The sequence below is a fragment of the Lepidochelys kempii genome, chromosome 16, assembly GCF_965140265.1.
Source record: "Lepidochelys kempii isolate rLepKem1 chromosome 16, rLepKem1.hap2, whole genome shotgun sequence".
In the NCBI taxonomy this organism is placed as follows: domain Eukaryota; kingdom Metazoa; phylum Chordata; order Testudines; family Cheloniidae; genus Lepidochelys; species Lepidochelys kempii.
The window spans coordinates 23,966,131-23,983,188 of record NC_133271.1 but is presented as its reverse complement, the minus strand read 5'-3'; the positions used below and the strand labels follow the sequence as shown (position 1 = coordinate 23,983,188).

Sequence of the window (17,058 nt, the reverse complement as noted above, 5' to 3'; positions counted from 1 at the left end):
TTGGACCAACTTCTGTTGGTGAGAGAGACAAGCTTTTGTCCAGCACTTTGTATATGTGGTCACATCAGAGACAATCTCCAGATAAAATCGTCTGTTTTGTGTAATTTTGCTTGCTTAAGCCTAGGGGAAAAAACTTGGAACCATGCGTTGCCAGAAGAAAGAGGAGGTGGTGGGGCTGGGAGGTAATTTCTATCCAAACCAGCTGTGAGCTAGCGCTGTGTATCATAAGGAATGCATGAATCAATAGATGGATCGTTCAACCAACAGTGGCATCTGCTGCCTCACAGAGGGCTTGTCTATGTGTACAGCATCGCACTGCTTAGTGAAGAGGCTAGCTGTGGTGACGGGACAGCTTCTCCTGTCCGTGTAGTTAATCCACCCCCCCAGGGGATGGTAGCTATGTCAGCGAGGGAAGGCCTCCCGTCAACATAGCGCCCTCTCCACTGGGGGTTAGGTTGGTATACCTACAGTTCTCATGGGTCTGGATTTTCCACACCCCGGAGCGGTGTAGTTATACCAACATACGTTGGTAGTGAAGCCCAAGCCAGAGGCTCAGTGGCCTCTGGTAATACACAAACACTGACGTGCTTCCTCCTTTATCCACAAACAATCCTTGTGTATTCTGAGTATTGATCCGTGTGTGGTTTGTGCATTTGGCATGAGGACTTGCAATCATCTGAAGGGCGCTGGCCCATTTAGAGTACAGGCTAGAGTCGAATAGCATGGTGCTGGTGCTCAAAGCACTATGTTCTACTTACCCAAACACTACTGCACGTACTACAAAAGGGCACCCCAGTGTAGTGTCTGGCCTCTACTGGGAATTGCTGGATGCGCCTGGCCCTTGTCAGGTGACAGGAAGAGCTGGTTGAAATTGTTTTGAAATTTTTCCTTCTGAAATTTTCATGAAAACAAATTGGCAGGTTCTTTACCGGGATGCAGGGTGGCTGAAATATTTTGAAATGTCAACAAAAATGTTGAGTTTTCCTTGGCATTTTCTAACCAGCTCCAGTGGCTCAGCTGGTAGCCCTGACCCAATCAGGAGTCTGTATCCACTGACACTTATCCCAGGGGTCTCAGCTCTGCTTTGCTTACTCAAGATTTCCTTCACTCTCTCTCCCTGGGACTCATCTGGCCCCCGCTCTGTGGTACCTGAGCACCTCGCAGTCTTCAATGGATTTATGTTTCTCTGCGAACAGCATGGGGCAATTTGGGGTGTAAATCTACCTTACACTGGCCTGCCAAGCTGGGGGGGACCCCTCACTGTCTGGGGGGACCCCACTGCCACACACACAGTCCCCTAGTGCACTTTGAAATGGAGAAGATCCAAGTGCACTAGGGAACAGTGTGTGTGTGGCAGGCTGGTGTGAGGTAGATTTACACCCCAGCTTGCCCCATTCTAACTGTACAGACAAGCCGAAAGTGACTTGCCCAGAGTAACGCAGACAGTCTGAGGCAGAGCAGAGAATTGAACCGGGGTCCCCCACGTCCAAGATAGCATCCTGATCAAAGAGACCATCCTTCCTCCCTCACTTGTACTAATCTACCAGGGACTTCAGTAATGACTGCAGATCCAGGCCCTTTCAATCACGGTGCTTGGGCTACAGCCATGTGAGATGTGTCTCTTTCAAAGGAAATGAAGCCAGTGAAATTTTACCCTGATCCCACAGTCCTTACTGGAATTAACGATCATTTAGCCAGAGTGAACTCAATTTCCTCCCACACATGCACCTAGGGAATGAAGAGGAAATGGAGAACAGTTTATGGGGAGATTCATCCCAGCTCTGTTTTACAGCAGGTGAGGGACATGGGATGAGTGGTGTGTGGGGACTGGATTATTTGGGGAATCCCCCAGTTGTGCTAATGGAAGCCCATCATGGAGTCTTTCCCTGAGATCTCCTCTTTACCTTTGCACTTTTCCTTGGTACTGGCGTATGTGAAGTTCAGCTAGTGGACTATTTGAATTTAGGCTACTCTCCTTGTGGGACTTTGTGTTCCCAGGAGCCAGTGATGGAGCAAAAGGCCATAGTGTGAGCTCTGCAGGACCATGTTCAAAAGGATCTGGGGAGCTGAATCTTGCCTGGGTTCTGTGGCAAACAAAATTGGGCCCCAACTGCAGCAATCTTAATTTTTGGTACATGGAGTAAGTCCTCAGCAGCATAAAATTGTTTGTCAATTTTAATGGTCCTCAGCTTTTCCTGAGAAGTATTAAACAAAACCAGACCAGTTTTTAGGTCCTTGTGGCAACTGATTGATTATGGTGTTTTGCTTCACACATGCTTCAGGGGGCTGGTCCAGTTTCGGCATTCCTGATTGTACCAAGCAGAATCTTGATTAAACTAATGGCCAAGGGATGGCAGCCCAGAAAGTGTGAAGACAGCACAATGGTTTGAATGCCCTCTGGAACCAAATTCAGCTTGGCTTTGGGTTTTTTGAAGGCCCTGGGCTGGTGCAGACAGAATGCCTGGAGACTCTGTCATCCCCAGAGCCTAAGAGCCCAGTGCAGGCTGCTGGTTTTCTGGAAGAAAAGGCAGTTGTGTGGATCTGCCTTCAGATTAAAGATAGTGGGGACTTGTATTAATGTAGCAGAGCCTTCTGATCAATGACTTTTTATAGTGCCCTACAGTGCTGAGGAATAGGAGCTTTTGATGGATCTGGATTCTGAACAGAACCAAGACACTTAGCCATTACAAAAAGAGAGAAGGGTACCTGAAAACTGGCACAGATAGTACTCAGCTACACTTTGGAAATGTACAGTACATGAACATTCAAATCCCATGAGGGCTGTTTGGAACTGAATGTTTCCTTTGACTCCTACTCTCTTTCGTGCGCCTTGTGTTCTTATCCCATCTCCCCTTTCTGTCATTAGTGCCATTAATACCACCCTCATTGTTCTTCTTTGTTCTGTTACTTGTCTGTCTTCCTTTTGTCTAATGCACAGTGAATGTAAAATAAAAACAGATGCATTCAGGATCAATCCGGTGTGTAACCTGTGAGAAACACCAAAAAGTTATTCCCAACAGATGTGACGTATTAAAATAGTGCAGCAATATAATTTGCAAAAAATATAACATTTTATTTTTTTCATGCGTAGGAATATAGTATAGCTGGGCCTTTTAAAAAAAAAAAAAAAAGTAAACACCCCCCACAAAAATCTCATTACAGAATATTCTTTGATGCCTAACATCCAATACACAGTAAATAGTATGTTGATCAGGATATTAAGAGACACATGGCCAAATTCTACCCCAGATAATTGCATACAGCTCCATTGATCTTGATAGCATATCTTTGAATTTGGCCCATTATAATGATTGGTTTTGTCTGTTTTATGTTAGTTTCCTTTAACAGGTCTGTACCCCTCAGCCCTGTCCATTCCCCCGGTAACCCTTATGGTATAATTGATGTTTGTCTCCTTTGTTATGATGCTTTTACTCTGTGTCTGTAGGCCACATGCAGAAGATTTCAGTATGGATTCCTCACTTTCACAGTAAGTTTGCAGCTGCATGAATTGCATGAGTTTCTTGGCCATGCAAGAGCTGTGTTTAAGAAACCCGGGGTTTTAGTCCCCTTTTCATGTGTGCCTTTCACTCCCCTTAATATTACTGGGGATTTGACGTGAACGTTGACTGGACACTAAGCCACCCAAAACGGGACTTCTCTCTGCCCTCAACTGCCAATGCTTTGTGTTCCCACACAACTGAACCTATGCCATTTCCAGGTTATGAAAATATACAAATAGAAAAGAAATGGATGATGTGGTTTTCCTTGTGACTCGTGGCTGCACATTCTTTGCTCAGGCAAGTGTTTATGGTAATAGCTACTGCACGCAGCGATGGTCAGTTTTAATTTTAACAGCTTGTAATGGATTATTCTGCTTTTAATAGAGTCTTTGAGCCTGACGACAATAGCTGCTGCACTCTCGTGACTGAATCTATGCAGGTATTCCATGTGAATGCACCAAACTTAAAGAGACACTGAATGTAATACTAGGGGCCAAATCCTGCTTAGTGCTGAAGACCAAGGATGAAACTTACCCATGGGCAAAAAGTCAGCACAAGGCTCATGTATTGCTTAAGTCCTTTGCTGAGTATCCACAACTCACAATGAAGTCAAAATCAGGTCACAAGAATTCTATGTCACTTCTATGCCACTTTACTGGGCAAGGGTGGGACTGCTGATGTCTGTGGCTCTTTTGTTGGCATTCCTGTAATGAGATCCAGGAACACATCGGACATGCCTGTCTCCAAACTCACGTCTAGGCAACATTATTAATTGACAGCTCCACATTGTAAATTCCCTACTCCTTCCATTCCACATGGTTCCGATTTCACAGTGTCATTTGTTTTTTGGTGAGAATGGTTCCTTTATAACTAACTGTCGCTACTGCGGTAGCACATAGGAGCTAGCATCCTATTGTGCTTGGTGCAGTACACACAGAACAAAAAGATGGTCCCTGCCCCAAGAGCTTAGAGTCTAAGTTTTTATCTTTATTATACAGAAGAAACACTTTAAGAGTAATAAGTTATATCCTCAACAAAGCCTAAATCCAAATCTATAGCTTTTCCTTTGCTCTACGAAACCAGGCATGAGTATATGGTCAGTTATCAGTGTCTGTAGTGGGTATTTCCAAAGGCACCCTGCAATATTAATTACATCCAGACTTTTCAATGGTATTTACAAAAGGTGAAGCATTTCCCTTGTCTCTGTCAAACTGGCATTCTAACATAGAAGCTATTTGCTATTAATGAAGCTTGCACATGCTCAAAAATATTCCAGTAAACTGTACAGGCATTGATACCATGGTGGTGGGTGACCTTATAAAAACTTAGATAGATGGGCCATCAAGTTAGAGTCCAATGAGACCTTGAAGTGAGGTCCGTTCTGCCTTTCCAGGTGCAAATAACAGGTCCCCTCCTAAGGGTTTTTTCCAAGAAGAAAAGGAGTACTTGTGGCACCTTAGAGACTAACCAATTTATTTGAGCATGAGCTTTCGTGAGCTACAGCTCACTTCATCAGATGTTTACCGTGGAAACTGCAGCAGACTTTATATACACACAGAAATCATGAAACAATACCTCCTCCCACCCCACTGTCCTGCTGGTAATAGCTTATCTAAAGTGATCAACAGGTGGGCCTGAATTCTGGCAAACATTCTTTTCCTTTACTAAAAAGTATGCAATGGCCAAAACTATGCGTGATGAATTCCTAAATGTATAACATCTTCATTGTTCTCAGCCAGTGCTCTGCCTATAACTGACTTATTACTTTGTAAATGCTTTGGAATACTGAGTACACGCGAGTCAATGTAGAACATCAAAATCTTCTGCTTAGTACCACTGGTTTACATTTATTTGATCATCTAATAGCCTTTGATCTCTTGGTTCACAGAAATTTACTCTTTCCTCTGAAGTACTGCAGAACTCCCGGGCGTTTGCCAAAACCCAATTATTCATCGTGCTAGATGGCTGGAGCCATCGTTGGATTTAGGAAAAAATCTAAAGGGAGTTAGCTGGGAAAATGAAAGGAAAGCTACTTTCACACTCTTCAGGCAGAGCTGCACCAAAGCTGTCAATTATGAGGCTCAGGAGATTTGGAGTTTAAAGGAGCAATTTCTGCTCCCTGAGCACCCCCCCCAAAAGTCTCTTCCTCCCTCCCCCCCCCCAAATCACTTAATAAAAGGCATTTTTATAGCATTATAGCTTTCTTTATAATAAGATTCTGCCCACAAGCAGCCTACAGATGCAACAAAACAATGAAGGCTAGTTTATTTAATCACGTTATGTTGTTTCTTTAAACTAACCGGATTTGATATTGGCCAATATACACTGATCTTTTTGCTTGTGCAGAAGGGGAGCAAATACCAATTGCAACCGATTAGTAGAGGGTGGCACTTCTGCAGACTATAGAATGTGTTTTTGCCAACCAATAGCCTAGGGGTGAAATCCTGGCTCTATTGAGGTCCATGGGCATTTTGCCAGGATTTCACCCTATAGAATTTTAGGATTATTTATTATTATGATGTTCATTCATCTGTTTTGTGGTGGTACGTAGGAGCCCCAGTCATAGACCAGGATCCCACTGTGCTAGGTGCTGTACAAACACAGAATAAAAAGACTGTCCCAACTCCCAAAGAGTTTACAATCCAAGGAACATAAGGCATATGCACTAGTGAGGGAACTGAGCTCACCATGAAGAGCTGGATGCAGACCCACAGCCCAGTTAGGGGCTTTTGGTTAGGCCAGGGTTGGAACTGCAGAGTTTGCCTCTGTATCTGAGCTTCCTGAAAGGACAGGCTCTTTGGATTCAGCTTTTTGGATTCAGACTGACTCTAGTATAAATATAATAAGCACTCACTGTCTTTCGCTGCGTGATGCCTGGGAGCTAGCAATAGTACTTGTATGCTTGCCATTATTGGACTGTCTGAGCTCCTCACAACATTTATTGTATTTCTCTTCACAAGGCCCTGTGGGCTCGGGCAGTGCTGTTAGCCCTATTGTACAGATAGGGAGATGATGCCCAGAGAGATTATGGGTAACATTTTTCAAAAGCACCGGAATGATTTATGAGCCTCAGCCCTATTTTCAAAAGCAATGTAGGGATTCAAGAGCCAAATTCCCATTGACTTCCAGTAGGCTCGTAAATTGCCTGTGTCACTTTTTAAAACGGGGCTTAGGCTCAGAAGTGTTTTTGAAGATGTCACGCTCAGTGACTTGCCTCAGGTCGCATGTGGAGCAGAGAACTGAGCTCACCTCCTAGAACCCCAGGCTGGTACCCTCACCAGGGAACAGTCCCCTCCGAAAGCTCTCTTTTGAAGCCCCGCTTGTAGCATGTTTGTTACCATGTGGAGCTGTGTTCTTTGGGCTGAATGAGCTGATTTGGGCTTGGATGCTTGCATCAGCCTTAAGTTTCCTTTTAGTTCAGTTTGCAGTGTGCGTGTGTGTCTGTTTAAATGCATCCCAGAGATTCAGTGGAGAGACTGCTGCAGTGAGAAATGTTATGGGCTCTTTATAAGAAGAAAAGGAGTACTTGTGGCACCTTAGAGACAAACCAATTTATTTGAGCATAAGCTTTATGTTATGGGCTCTTTATGGCACTCCTCTAGGAGTAGAGACATTCAGACTGACGGGAAGGGCTTTGGTCTGGGAAATGTCCATCAGTGTATTTGCTGGGTGAAAAGGTTCATTGAGAGAGAGAATATAGCCAGGGATTCTGAGTTCCTCACAGATGCCATTCTCTGCAGGCTCACTGGTGAGCAGAGAAAACCCAGGTATCGCACCTGTTTTAATTATTTTTAAAATTGCAAAATGCAGCCACCGGCACTACGGAAAGAGGGATGTGAAGTGTCACGCTCTGGGGCTTCAGGGAGTGAAAAGTCTTGTGCACCAAGGACCTGATCTAGCAGAACAAAGTAGTCTGCAACAACTTGAACCACAGCAAGTTCATGGGCCTCCTGAGCTAGGCAGGACCCACACAGAGCTTAGGAGGCATGGAGTAATTTGTATGATCTCTCCCTGTGTGCCCCCAGGTCTCCCTGAATCTGCACTCTTTGGCTGCACAGCCAGCACGGGGGGGGGGGGGGGAATGGATATAGGCCTGATCTGGCAAACCCTTCATCGTGGAAGTAAGCCCATGGATTTCATTACAGTGACTTCAATGGGGCTGTTTGTGTGAGTGAGGACTGCTCATGAGAATCTGCTTACAGGGTCAGGTCCTTGTATTTCTCCTTGATGGCTCCCATGGCCTTTAAGGGGGGCATAGTGAAGGCAGGTAAGGCAGCATTCTGCTGCCTCCAGATACCAAGGCTGAATGTATTCCTGACACAGGGGAGGGTGCGTGGGCTGCTGAATGGGGTGCAGGGCTGGGCTCAGGAGAGTTGGGTTCTATTCCCCACTTTGCCAGTGATGATGGTGAGCAAATCACTCCCCTCTCTGGGACTGTCTCCTCTCCCAACCCTTGAGTATTTAGATTTTAAACTCATTGGAACAGAGACTGTCTCTGGTTACAGAATTGTACAGCTCCAAGCACAATGGGACTCTCATCTTGGCTGGGTCCTCTAGGTGCTACTGTAATACACCCCCATAAAAATGTATCCTATGTCCCACTGCTTCTGTCAGTTTGCCCTTTAAATTTTTTTTTCAGTGACACTTTATTTGAAGCTGTACCATAGCGAGTTGATGTAATTTCATTGAAGCACATAGCCTCCTTTATTTCAATAATTGTTCAATTACTGCTTATTTAAAGTGTGGGCAGTCTGCAACAGTGTTTTAAGCTTTGGCAAACTCCCAGGTTTGAAGGCTTCTTTTTTTTTTTCTTTTAAGTCTTAAAATGTGGATTTGGAAAGGCTTGTTTAACAAAAGACTCTGAAGGTGGGATTGCGTGGGCTTGTGCGTCTGTCTGTCTTCCCCCTTACACTCCATTCCCTCTGGGTTAGTGTCTCTTGTTCTCAATTTCCCAGCTTGTCCTCCTCCAATCCTACATCTTGGCATAAGACTTGGCTTAGTTGGCTATGTCCCTGGCAATCCCCTTGTGGGTTCTGAACGTTTCAGCTTACGCCTTGTGCCTCTCCTCCTATCTCTGTACTGTCTTTCTCCCTTCCTGTTCTGCTATGGGATGGTATAATGAAACTGCCTACAATTGCACATAGCCGATCTGTGATGGCTAGCAGCCAATATCTCCCGTTCAGTGTCTTGGCGTGGTGCTTACATCCCAAAGATCACCGCTGTAGTTGACGCTCACTGGCATTTCCTGTGGCTGCCTCCACCAAAGCCAAATAATAAATAGGCATGGAGACTATCTTTTCACTTTGGAGAAGGTCAAGGCAAGCTTCTCTACAGAGTGTTAGTGATGGGACGGGACCTCCGGTGATAGGCTGCCAAGCTGGGGCCTTTCACAAACATAAACACGTGATATTTCTTGGAATGTTTTGTGTTTTCCCCTTTGAATTAGACTGCCAGTGCTAGATGAACATACCTGCTCAGGTTGAAAGAATCCGATCCCAGCCGGAGTCTGAGACGCCTGAGGTTTCTGTCTTTCTTTGGCCCCCTTTTAGACTGGGATTATGAGGCCACTGTTTAGCAGTGACAGGATCAGCTATAACATACCAGCTGCTCTGTTAGAGTTAGAGCATACGGATGATGCTGGGCTTCATGGAGGGTTATACTGGCACTTGATAGAGCCACTGCTGTTGGAGATGGATGTGCCGGCCATGACCAGATCGCTCTCTAATGGAGCTCTGTGGGATTGAGCTGCCTCTCTAGGGAAATGACACTAGAATCATAGAATATCAGGGTTGGAAGGGACCTCAGGAGGTCATCTAGTCCAACCCCCTGCTCAAAGCAGGACCAATCCCCAACTAAATCATCGCAGCCAGGGCTTTGTCAAGCCTGACCTTAAAAATATCTAAGGAAGGAGATTCCACCACCTCCCTAGGTAACCTATTCCAGTGTTTCACCACCCTCCTAGTGAAAAAGTTTTTCCTAATATCCAACCTAAACCTCCCCCACTGCAACTTGAGACCATTACTCCTTGTTCTGTCATCAGCTACCACTGAGAACAGTCTAGATCCATCCTCTTTGGAACCCCATTTCTGGTAGTTGAAAGCAGCTATCAAATCCCCCCTCATTCTTCTCTTCCGCAGACTAAACAATCCCAGTTCCCTCAGCCTCTCCTCATAAGTTATGTGTTCCAGTCCCCTAATCACTTTTGTTGCCCTCCACTGGACTCTTTCCAATTTTTCCACATCCTTCTTGTAGTGTGGGGCCCAAAACTGGACACAGTACTCCAGATGAGGCCTCACTAATGTCAAATAGAGGGGAACGATCACGTCCCTCTATCTGCTGGCAATGCCCCTACATATACATCCCAAAATGCCATTGGCCTTCTTGGCAACAAGGGCACACTGTTGACTCATACCCAGCTTCTCGTCCACTGTAACCCCTAGTTCCTTTTCTGCAGAACTGCTGCCGAGCCATTCGGTCCCTAGTCTGTAGCGGTGCATGGGATTCTTTCGTCCTAAGTGCAGGACTGTGCACTTGTCCTTGTTGAACCTCATCAGATTTCTTTTGGCCCAATCCTCTAATTTGTCTAGGGCTCTCTGTAGCCTATCCCTACCCTCCAGCGTATCTTCCTCTCCTCCCAGTTTAGTGTCATCTGCAAACTTGCTGAGAGTGCAATCCACGCCATCCTCCAGATCATTTATGAAGATATTGAACAAAATATCGGCCCCAGCACCGACCCTTGGGGCACTCCACTTGATACCAGCTGCCAGCTAGACATGGAGCCATTGATCTCTACCCGTTGAGCCCGACAATCTAGCCAACTTTCTATCCACCTTTATAGTACATTCATCCAGCCCATACTTCTTTAACTTGCTGGCAAGAATACTGTGGGAGACCGTGTCAAAAGCTTTGCTAAAGTCAAGGAACAACACGTCCACTGCTTTCCCCTCATCCACAGAGCCAGTTATCTCGTTATAGAAGGCAATTAGATTAGTCAGGCATGACTTGCCCTTGGTGAATCCATGCTGACTGTTCCTTATCACTTTCCTCTCCTCTAAGTGCTTTAGAATTGATTCCTTGAGGACCTGCTCCATGATTTTTCCAGGGACTGAGGTGAGGCTGACTGGCCTGTAGTTCCCAGGATCCTCCTTCTTCCCTTTTTTAAAGATGGGCACTACATTAGCCTTTTTCCAGTCGTCTGGGACTTTCCCCGATCGCCATGAGTTTTCAAAGATAATGGCCAATGGCTCTGCAATCACATCCGCCTACTCCTTTAGCACTCTTGGATGCAGCGCATCCGGCCCCATGGACTTGTGCTCGTCCAGCTTTTCTAAATAGTCCCGAACCACTTCTTTCTCCACAGAGGTCTGGTCACCTCTTCCCCATGCTGTGCTGCCCAGTACAGTAGTCTGGGAGCTGACCTTGTTCGTGAAGGCAGAGGCAAAAAAAGCATTGAGTACATTAACTTTTTCTACATCCTCTGTCACTAGGTTGCCTCCCTCATTCAGTAAGGGGCCCACACTTTCCTTGACTTTCTTCTTGTTGCTAACATACCTGAAGAAACCCTTCTTGTTACTCTTAACATCTCTTGCTAGCTGCAACTCCAGATCACCTAGGTCTGACCCTCTTTCTGCTCCATCCTTGTTTCCACCTAAAACAACCTGGCTCTAGCCATAAAATCGGCTTTTAGAAGACATAAATTCCAGGTTTTGCAGTATTTACATTTTAGAACTGCGTGATTGCTGCTTGGCTTTGACTAACAGTGACCCAAGTAACAGGGTTGCAAGCTGTTGCTTTGCAGCATGGTGTAGGTCAGGGGTTCTGAAACTGGGGGTCATCACCGCTCAGGGGGTCGTGAGGTTATTTCTTAGGGGGTCACGAGCTGTCAGCCTTCCCCCCCCCCGAATCCCGCTTTGCCTCCAGAATTTATAATAGTGTTAAATACATAAAAAGTGTTTTAATTTATAAGGGGGGTTGCACTCAGAGGCTTGCTGTGTGAAAAGGGGTCACCAGTACAAAAGTTTAAGAACCACTGATGTAGGTAATATCAAGAAGCTCCCATGCAGCTTCATGCTGGGTGGCACCATCTCATTTCAAACAAGCTCTCTGTTTTGGTCTGTAGTTGCAAACTCGAGGCTAGGCTTACATTATGTGTGCAACAAGTGCATTGCTAAGCCTCAGCGTATACAGCAAGCAACTCACCTACTGAATGCAAACAGCACAATTATTACAGCGAAAACAAACAAACCTAGTATATATCCAGGGAACAAACTTCAATCATGTGAAGAAACAAGAATAAAGCCATTTAAATAATGGTTAAGCTGCAGTGTACTGGGGCCCTCTTACACTGAGGGAATGGAGATCCTTTCATATGAAAGGAGACTGAAAGAGCTTGGCTTGTTTAGCCTAGCAAATCAAAGGATGAGAGCAGATACGATTGCTCTCTAGTCTCTATAAATACATGGAGGGAGGAAGAAAGGCTGGACAGCAGGGGCGGGGGTGGCTCTTGAAGCTAAAGGGCAATGTTGGCACAAGAACAAATGGGGATAAACTGGCCATGAGTAAATTTAGACTGGAAATCAGAAGGTTTCTAACCATCAGAGGATTGGGGTTCTGGAATAGGCTTTCAGTAGAAGTGGGGGCAAGAAACCTAACTGGTTTTAGGGTGGAGCTTGATAAGTTTCAGAATTGGGTGATATATCAGGATTGCCTGTGATAGCACAGGACTGGACTCAGTGCCACAGGAGAGCCCTTCCAGGCCTATGTCCCATGTTCCCACACACTCACAAAGGCTCATGTATCTCTGCTCCCCCTTTCTGGTTGGTTCACTAACCAACACAGTTCCCGGATTCACTGTGTTGCTAATATCAGAGGATGACAGTGGTAAGATAATGGGATGATTTGTTGCAGAAAGATGTGTGAACTGCTAGTTGGTGGTGTGATTAAACAGCCATGTGCATATGAAAAAATGCTTGAACTAGAGAGAAGAAAATTCCAGTGTTTGCCAAATTGGGAGGGGGAAAAGAGTCTTTTAAGGTACAATAATGATTATTTGCATTTATTCCCTCTCACCTTCCAGTCAAGAACTGCAGAGAGCTTTACAAATGTTAATTAAGCTTCACAATGCCCAGTGACAAAACTTCTCTGTAAAAGTGGGATAAAGTAACTTGCCCAAGGTAACACACAAAGTTGGTGGCAGAGCCAGATCTCCTGAGTTCCAGTCCTGTGTTTTACACTCAACACCTTCTTTCCTCCTCTGAGAGTATTATAAAAATTGAATTTTGAAAACATCATAAACTAGGGATTAAATGAACCCCATTGCAGCTCCACTGGTTTTCTAGGAATGAATTTCCCCCTGTCTTTTTAAAAAGCATCTGGATGGCAGCAGTATCCAAGGCAAGCTGGCATTATATTAACCCACTCTTTTGATTGGTCAGTAGTTTTTGGAGCCTTCTAGGTTTTCAAAACATCCCCAGCTGTCATTGCAGTAAGGGAATCTGAGGAGGGTTGTGCTGTGCAGATCTGCCAGTCAGTCGTGGCACAGGGCCTGAGGTGGGACGAGTTTGTAAGCAGACTTTCCAGTCTGAAATATCCATGTAAGTCTCATGGAAATAAAAAATTCTGGATCTCATGTTTTTGCTGGAACAGTGCATCTTCTTTTTAACCCTCTCTTTCCCACCTCACCTGGGAGAGCTCTGCTTTGTAGCTTTATGTGCGGTGTCCTGCTATTGTTTGTGTTGCATATTAATTTGTGTTAACTTTTCAGCCCCATTTTTTCCTTAGGAAAGAGGGCTACATTTTTTTGTTTCACCTTCTCCCGAAATATCTAGGGATGATACCGTTATCATACAAGAGATCTGCAGAGATATGAAACTGCTTATTTTTCCTAGTTATCCAGACAGCTCCTTTTTAGTTCCTGAGATTGGAGCGGTGCTCATTTTTAGCTTGATCTGTACTTGTTAGGATACGCAAATGTCTTTTGTTGGAAGCTCATCTTCTTGGAACAAATTGCCTGTGATCCTAGGTTAATAAAGTACCAAAAAAAAAAAAACCCCAAAAAGAAACCAAGCCTGTACTACGAAAATGAAGTTGTTCAGGCATTATGAAGTGCATAATGACAGTAATTACAGTACTTTCAAGCAATCGGCTTTTAACTAGGCTTGTTTTGATTATTATCAGAGTGGGTCAAAACAAGTCCAGCTAGGGTGGATCCAGGCTGGAAAGACTGGGGGAGATGCTGCAAGATTTCTCCCAGAAATAAAATCTCCATGGGTTCAGTTTCAAACTCTGCTTGGTCAACAAGAGAAAGTGAGTATCCAGATCTTTAAATTCATCTACATCAAAAAGCCATTGCATGGGTGGTAAACACTGTGGGTTTGCGATGGCAGGGGGACTGTCTGTCTAGTTTGAGGTTCATTAGGAGGTCTGTGTTGTGGGGTGCTTGTCCACATGATGCCCAGCTCAAGTTGATGATGTCGGATCCTGATTTACGTAGGAATTAAATGTGTCATTTTTTAAAAAAAAATCTGTCTACAAGCCTTCGATAAATAATCAGTAAAGATAGATAGGAGAGTCCAAGGACAAAATCCCATCATGGTGTAAGTGAGCACAATGCCACTGTACCAATGGTGTCATGCCCCTGACCCCGGGACTGAATCACTGCTCCAAGGGTCTGGTGTTGTCATATAGGTACCCTAATGTCCTCTCATTGCTTCCCAGTGCTTTTGTTGATCAGGTGAATCTTTCAAAGCGCTAGCCATGAGTTTTAAAAATGACTATAGTGATTTTGGGTGTCTCAGTTTTTTTGCGGGGGAAGGGGGGAGTTGGTGCAAAGTCCTATGGGTAGCTCAGGGCAAGAAGGAGGCTTTTTTAACCTGAAGAACACAGCTGCCCTGTTGTCTTCAAATCGCTGAGTGACGGTTCGAGGAGACTGGTTTGGTGGGGGTATTTTACTGATGATGGTGCCTACTCTCTTTGCTTAGTGCTGTACGTGGGAGGCTCTAAGCAGCCATTGCCGGATGCCGGCTGTGGTTCGTACAGGAGCAGTGGCCCATGTTTGCCTTCCTGATGCTGCTAGCTGCGGGCTGCAGGAGTTGCCCTGCCTGGGGTAAATGTCAGCCCCTTGCAGGTACTTACCCCAGCCAGCCCGGGGTAGAGGAGGGTGCCCAGCATCTTCTGCACCTCAGTCCCCTTTACCAGACCTCAAGGTGGGTGCCCAGAGAGGGAGGCACCTGCAATAGCTGGTCCCTTTCACTCAGCTCTCTCTTTAACTGGGCCCGAGGGCGTCTGCTGAAAGGAGGGGGCAGAGCCTGAGGGGAAAGGCAGCCTAGCAGCTCCTGCTATTTATGGTGACTTACACTGAGCTACCCACAGGACTTTGCACCTTTTCCCTTTTAAAGCTCTCGCCTTGTGCAGTGGCAGCCCATTCGTTTGAGTTGGGCACTTAACGTAACTGCTAGATGGTAACCTGCCGGCTTGCAGCTACAGGAGGTGACCTGCAGCTTCCTACCTGAACGGGTAGCACCAGACAGCGCAGGCATCCATGTGTGCATTAGCCTGAAAGCACCAGGTGATTTAACAGCGGGGCCTGGTTTTTTCGCCCTGAGTATAACGTGCTGCTTTATTTGCCATGCTAACTCACCTTCAGGAAGATTGCCCCCGGTTCCCTCTGAATGCATCAATAATACACCCACCACCTGGCAAATCCTGTCCGTGGAAGGGGCGTGATGACTTGGAGCAAAACGTTCCTCCTTGCTGCATCTTGGGCTTTGCCTTCTTTCTTTCTGAAAGACGGCTCGATCATTTTTCTCAGCCAGAGGCGGCAGTAATGGGAACCTCCCCACCCCATGACATTCTGCCCTGAACTGTATTTGCAGCAGAGGTGGGTTTATATCTCTGCTTTCCCCGCCCACCAAAATAAATCCTTTCTGAACAATCCCCTGTGTGCAAATGACTCCTTGAACAAAGAAGCTGCCTGAGAGCCTCGATCAGGCCCTCCGGCTAACAGCTGATGTGCTTGAAAATGCCTGCTGAATGTGGAGCACAAACAGTGCCTGGCGGTATTTGTGTCTCAGAATTGTGCGAACCCCACTATTGCATTATTCCAAATCAGGACATACCTGGCTCTGGGTCAGACTGAGCTCGATGCCTTTGCTGGGGCTGCTGCCCTTGGCATGCTTGAGTGTGTGTAGAGTACCCATGTGAGGATTTGCCCCCTGGTTCAGGGAGGAGGGGATCATTTGCCCAAGAGGCAGACCTTTGCCTTTGCAAGGGATTTAAGTGAAGTCAAGCAGAGGTGACACCTCTCATTTATTTACCCACCTGAATGCTTACTAAACAGACTCGTCAACTTTGTGCTGAATGTCGCAAGAAGGAGCGAGTGGCAGTTTGTGCATCTGTGGACCTCTGGGAGTCTGTTTTCACTGTTTCCTCCTCTATTCTCCATCTCCCTCCCAGCAGGTTTATACCTTCAGGGAGTTGAGGTCCTGCTGCCCGTGATGCTCGAGCATTTATGGGGGAGCACCTGCTAATCCACCCATCCCTGGTTGCAGAGTGTGAGGGGGTGCAGACATTTGGGATGGGTTTTAACTCCATTTCCCCTCCAAGGACTGTGTGGGGTCCCTTCACCTCATCCCTGTCATTTCCCTTATATATTTGAACACACTCAGTACTGCCTGATCCCAGAGCCCAGGTTGTGTGCTTTGCTGGGATGGCCTTCTCCTCCTCTTGCCCAGCAAGGTTGGGGTGCTGACACCTCCTCCCGTCTCCCATAATTATGTCAATAACTTTCTGATGATTACCCCACTTCTAAATTCTCTGCTTCTGCTACAGTCATGAAAGGGGGAGGGAAGGGTCCGGTGAGAATTCTAAACAACTCAGCTGTTGAATGATACAGTTTAATTATTCTATTTATTTAAGAATGGAGAGGCACTCGAACTGCCAGTGGTAATTTCCCAGGGCACTTGGGGTTTTGGTTCAGGAACTTAGGAGCATTACAGAGCCAGCTGTAAAATTTGGTTCCAGACCCAAAGAATGAGAGTGTGTAGACCCTGCGATTTTGTCTTTCTGTCTGTCTTTCTTTTGTCTTGTTGAAAGAAAGAAAGAAAGAACAGTCCCTGCTGCAGAGATCTTGCCGTTTTAGCTCGCCTTAAGAGCATTTCTTTGTATGGTTGCAGTTTATAACTGATGAATACATACAGTCGTTTGTCACATAGAGAAATATCTTCTATAATCATTCAGTGCTTTCATCTATCAGTGTTTATATTCATAATTTTTAAGTGACTAGTACTGCCATAGATCAGCTCGCCATCTGTCTGAAACCTAAGAGTGACGTTGCTGCTGGTTTCTTCATAACTAACGCAAATGTTTCTGTAAGACAGGCCATGTTTTTGGAAAGCGTCTCTTTTGTACAGATGTGTTTAATTCTCTGCAGCTCTGATGAATTAGCATATATTGATCAGTGCCCTAGCTGGAGACCAGACGCTTGCCGTGTTTGATGACAAGTTTTAACAAAGACAGAGAGCAGTGAGCTCATGCGTGCCATGTAGTGAGTATTTCCAGC

At 45.6% G+C, this 17,058-nt stretch overlaps 1 protein-coding gene across 13 annotated transcripts in view; it reads left to right on the top strand.

The window, feature by feature from the left end:
* KCNT1 (potassium sodium-activated channel subfamily T member 1) overlaps positions 1-17,058 on the top strand; it is a 178,180-nt gene that overhangs the window by 76,092 nt on the left and 85,030 nt on the right. For 3 of the 13 annotated variants that reach the window (XM_073314269.1, XM_073314265.1, XM_073314264.1), the window contains exon 2: positions 3,446-3,487. The exons of the other annotated variants lie outside the window; for them this stretch is intronic. In XM_073314269.1, coding sequence (XP_073170370.1) covers positions 3,446-3,487 — 42 coding nt within the window. The remainder of the gene's footprint in view (positions 1-3,445; positions 3,488-17,058) is intronic. 13 annotated transcript variants of the gene reach the window in all.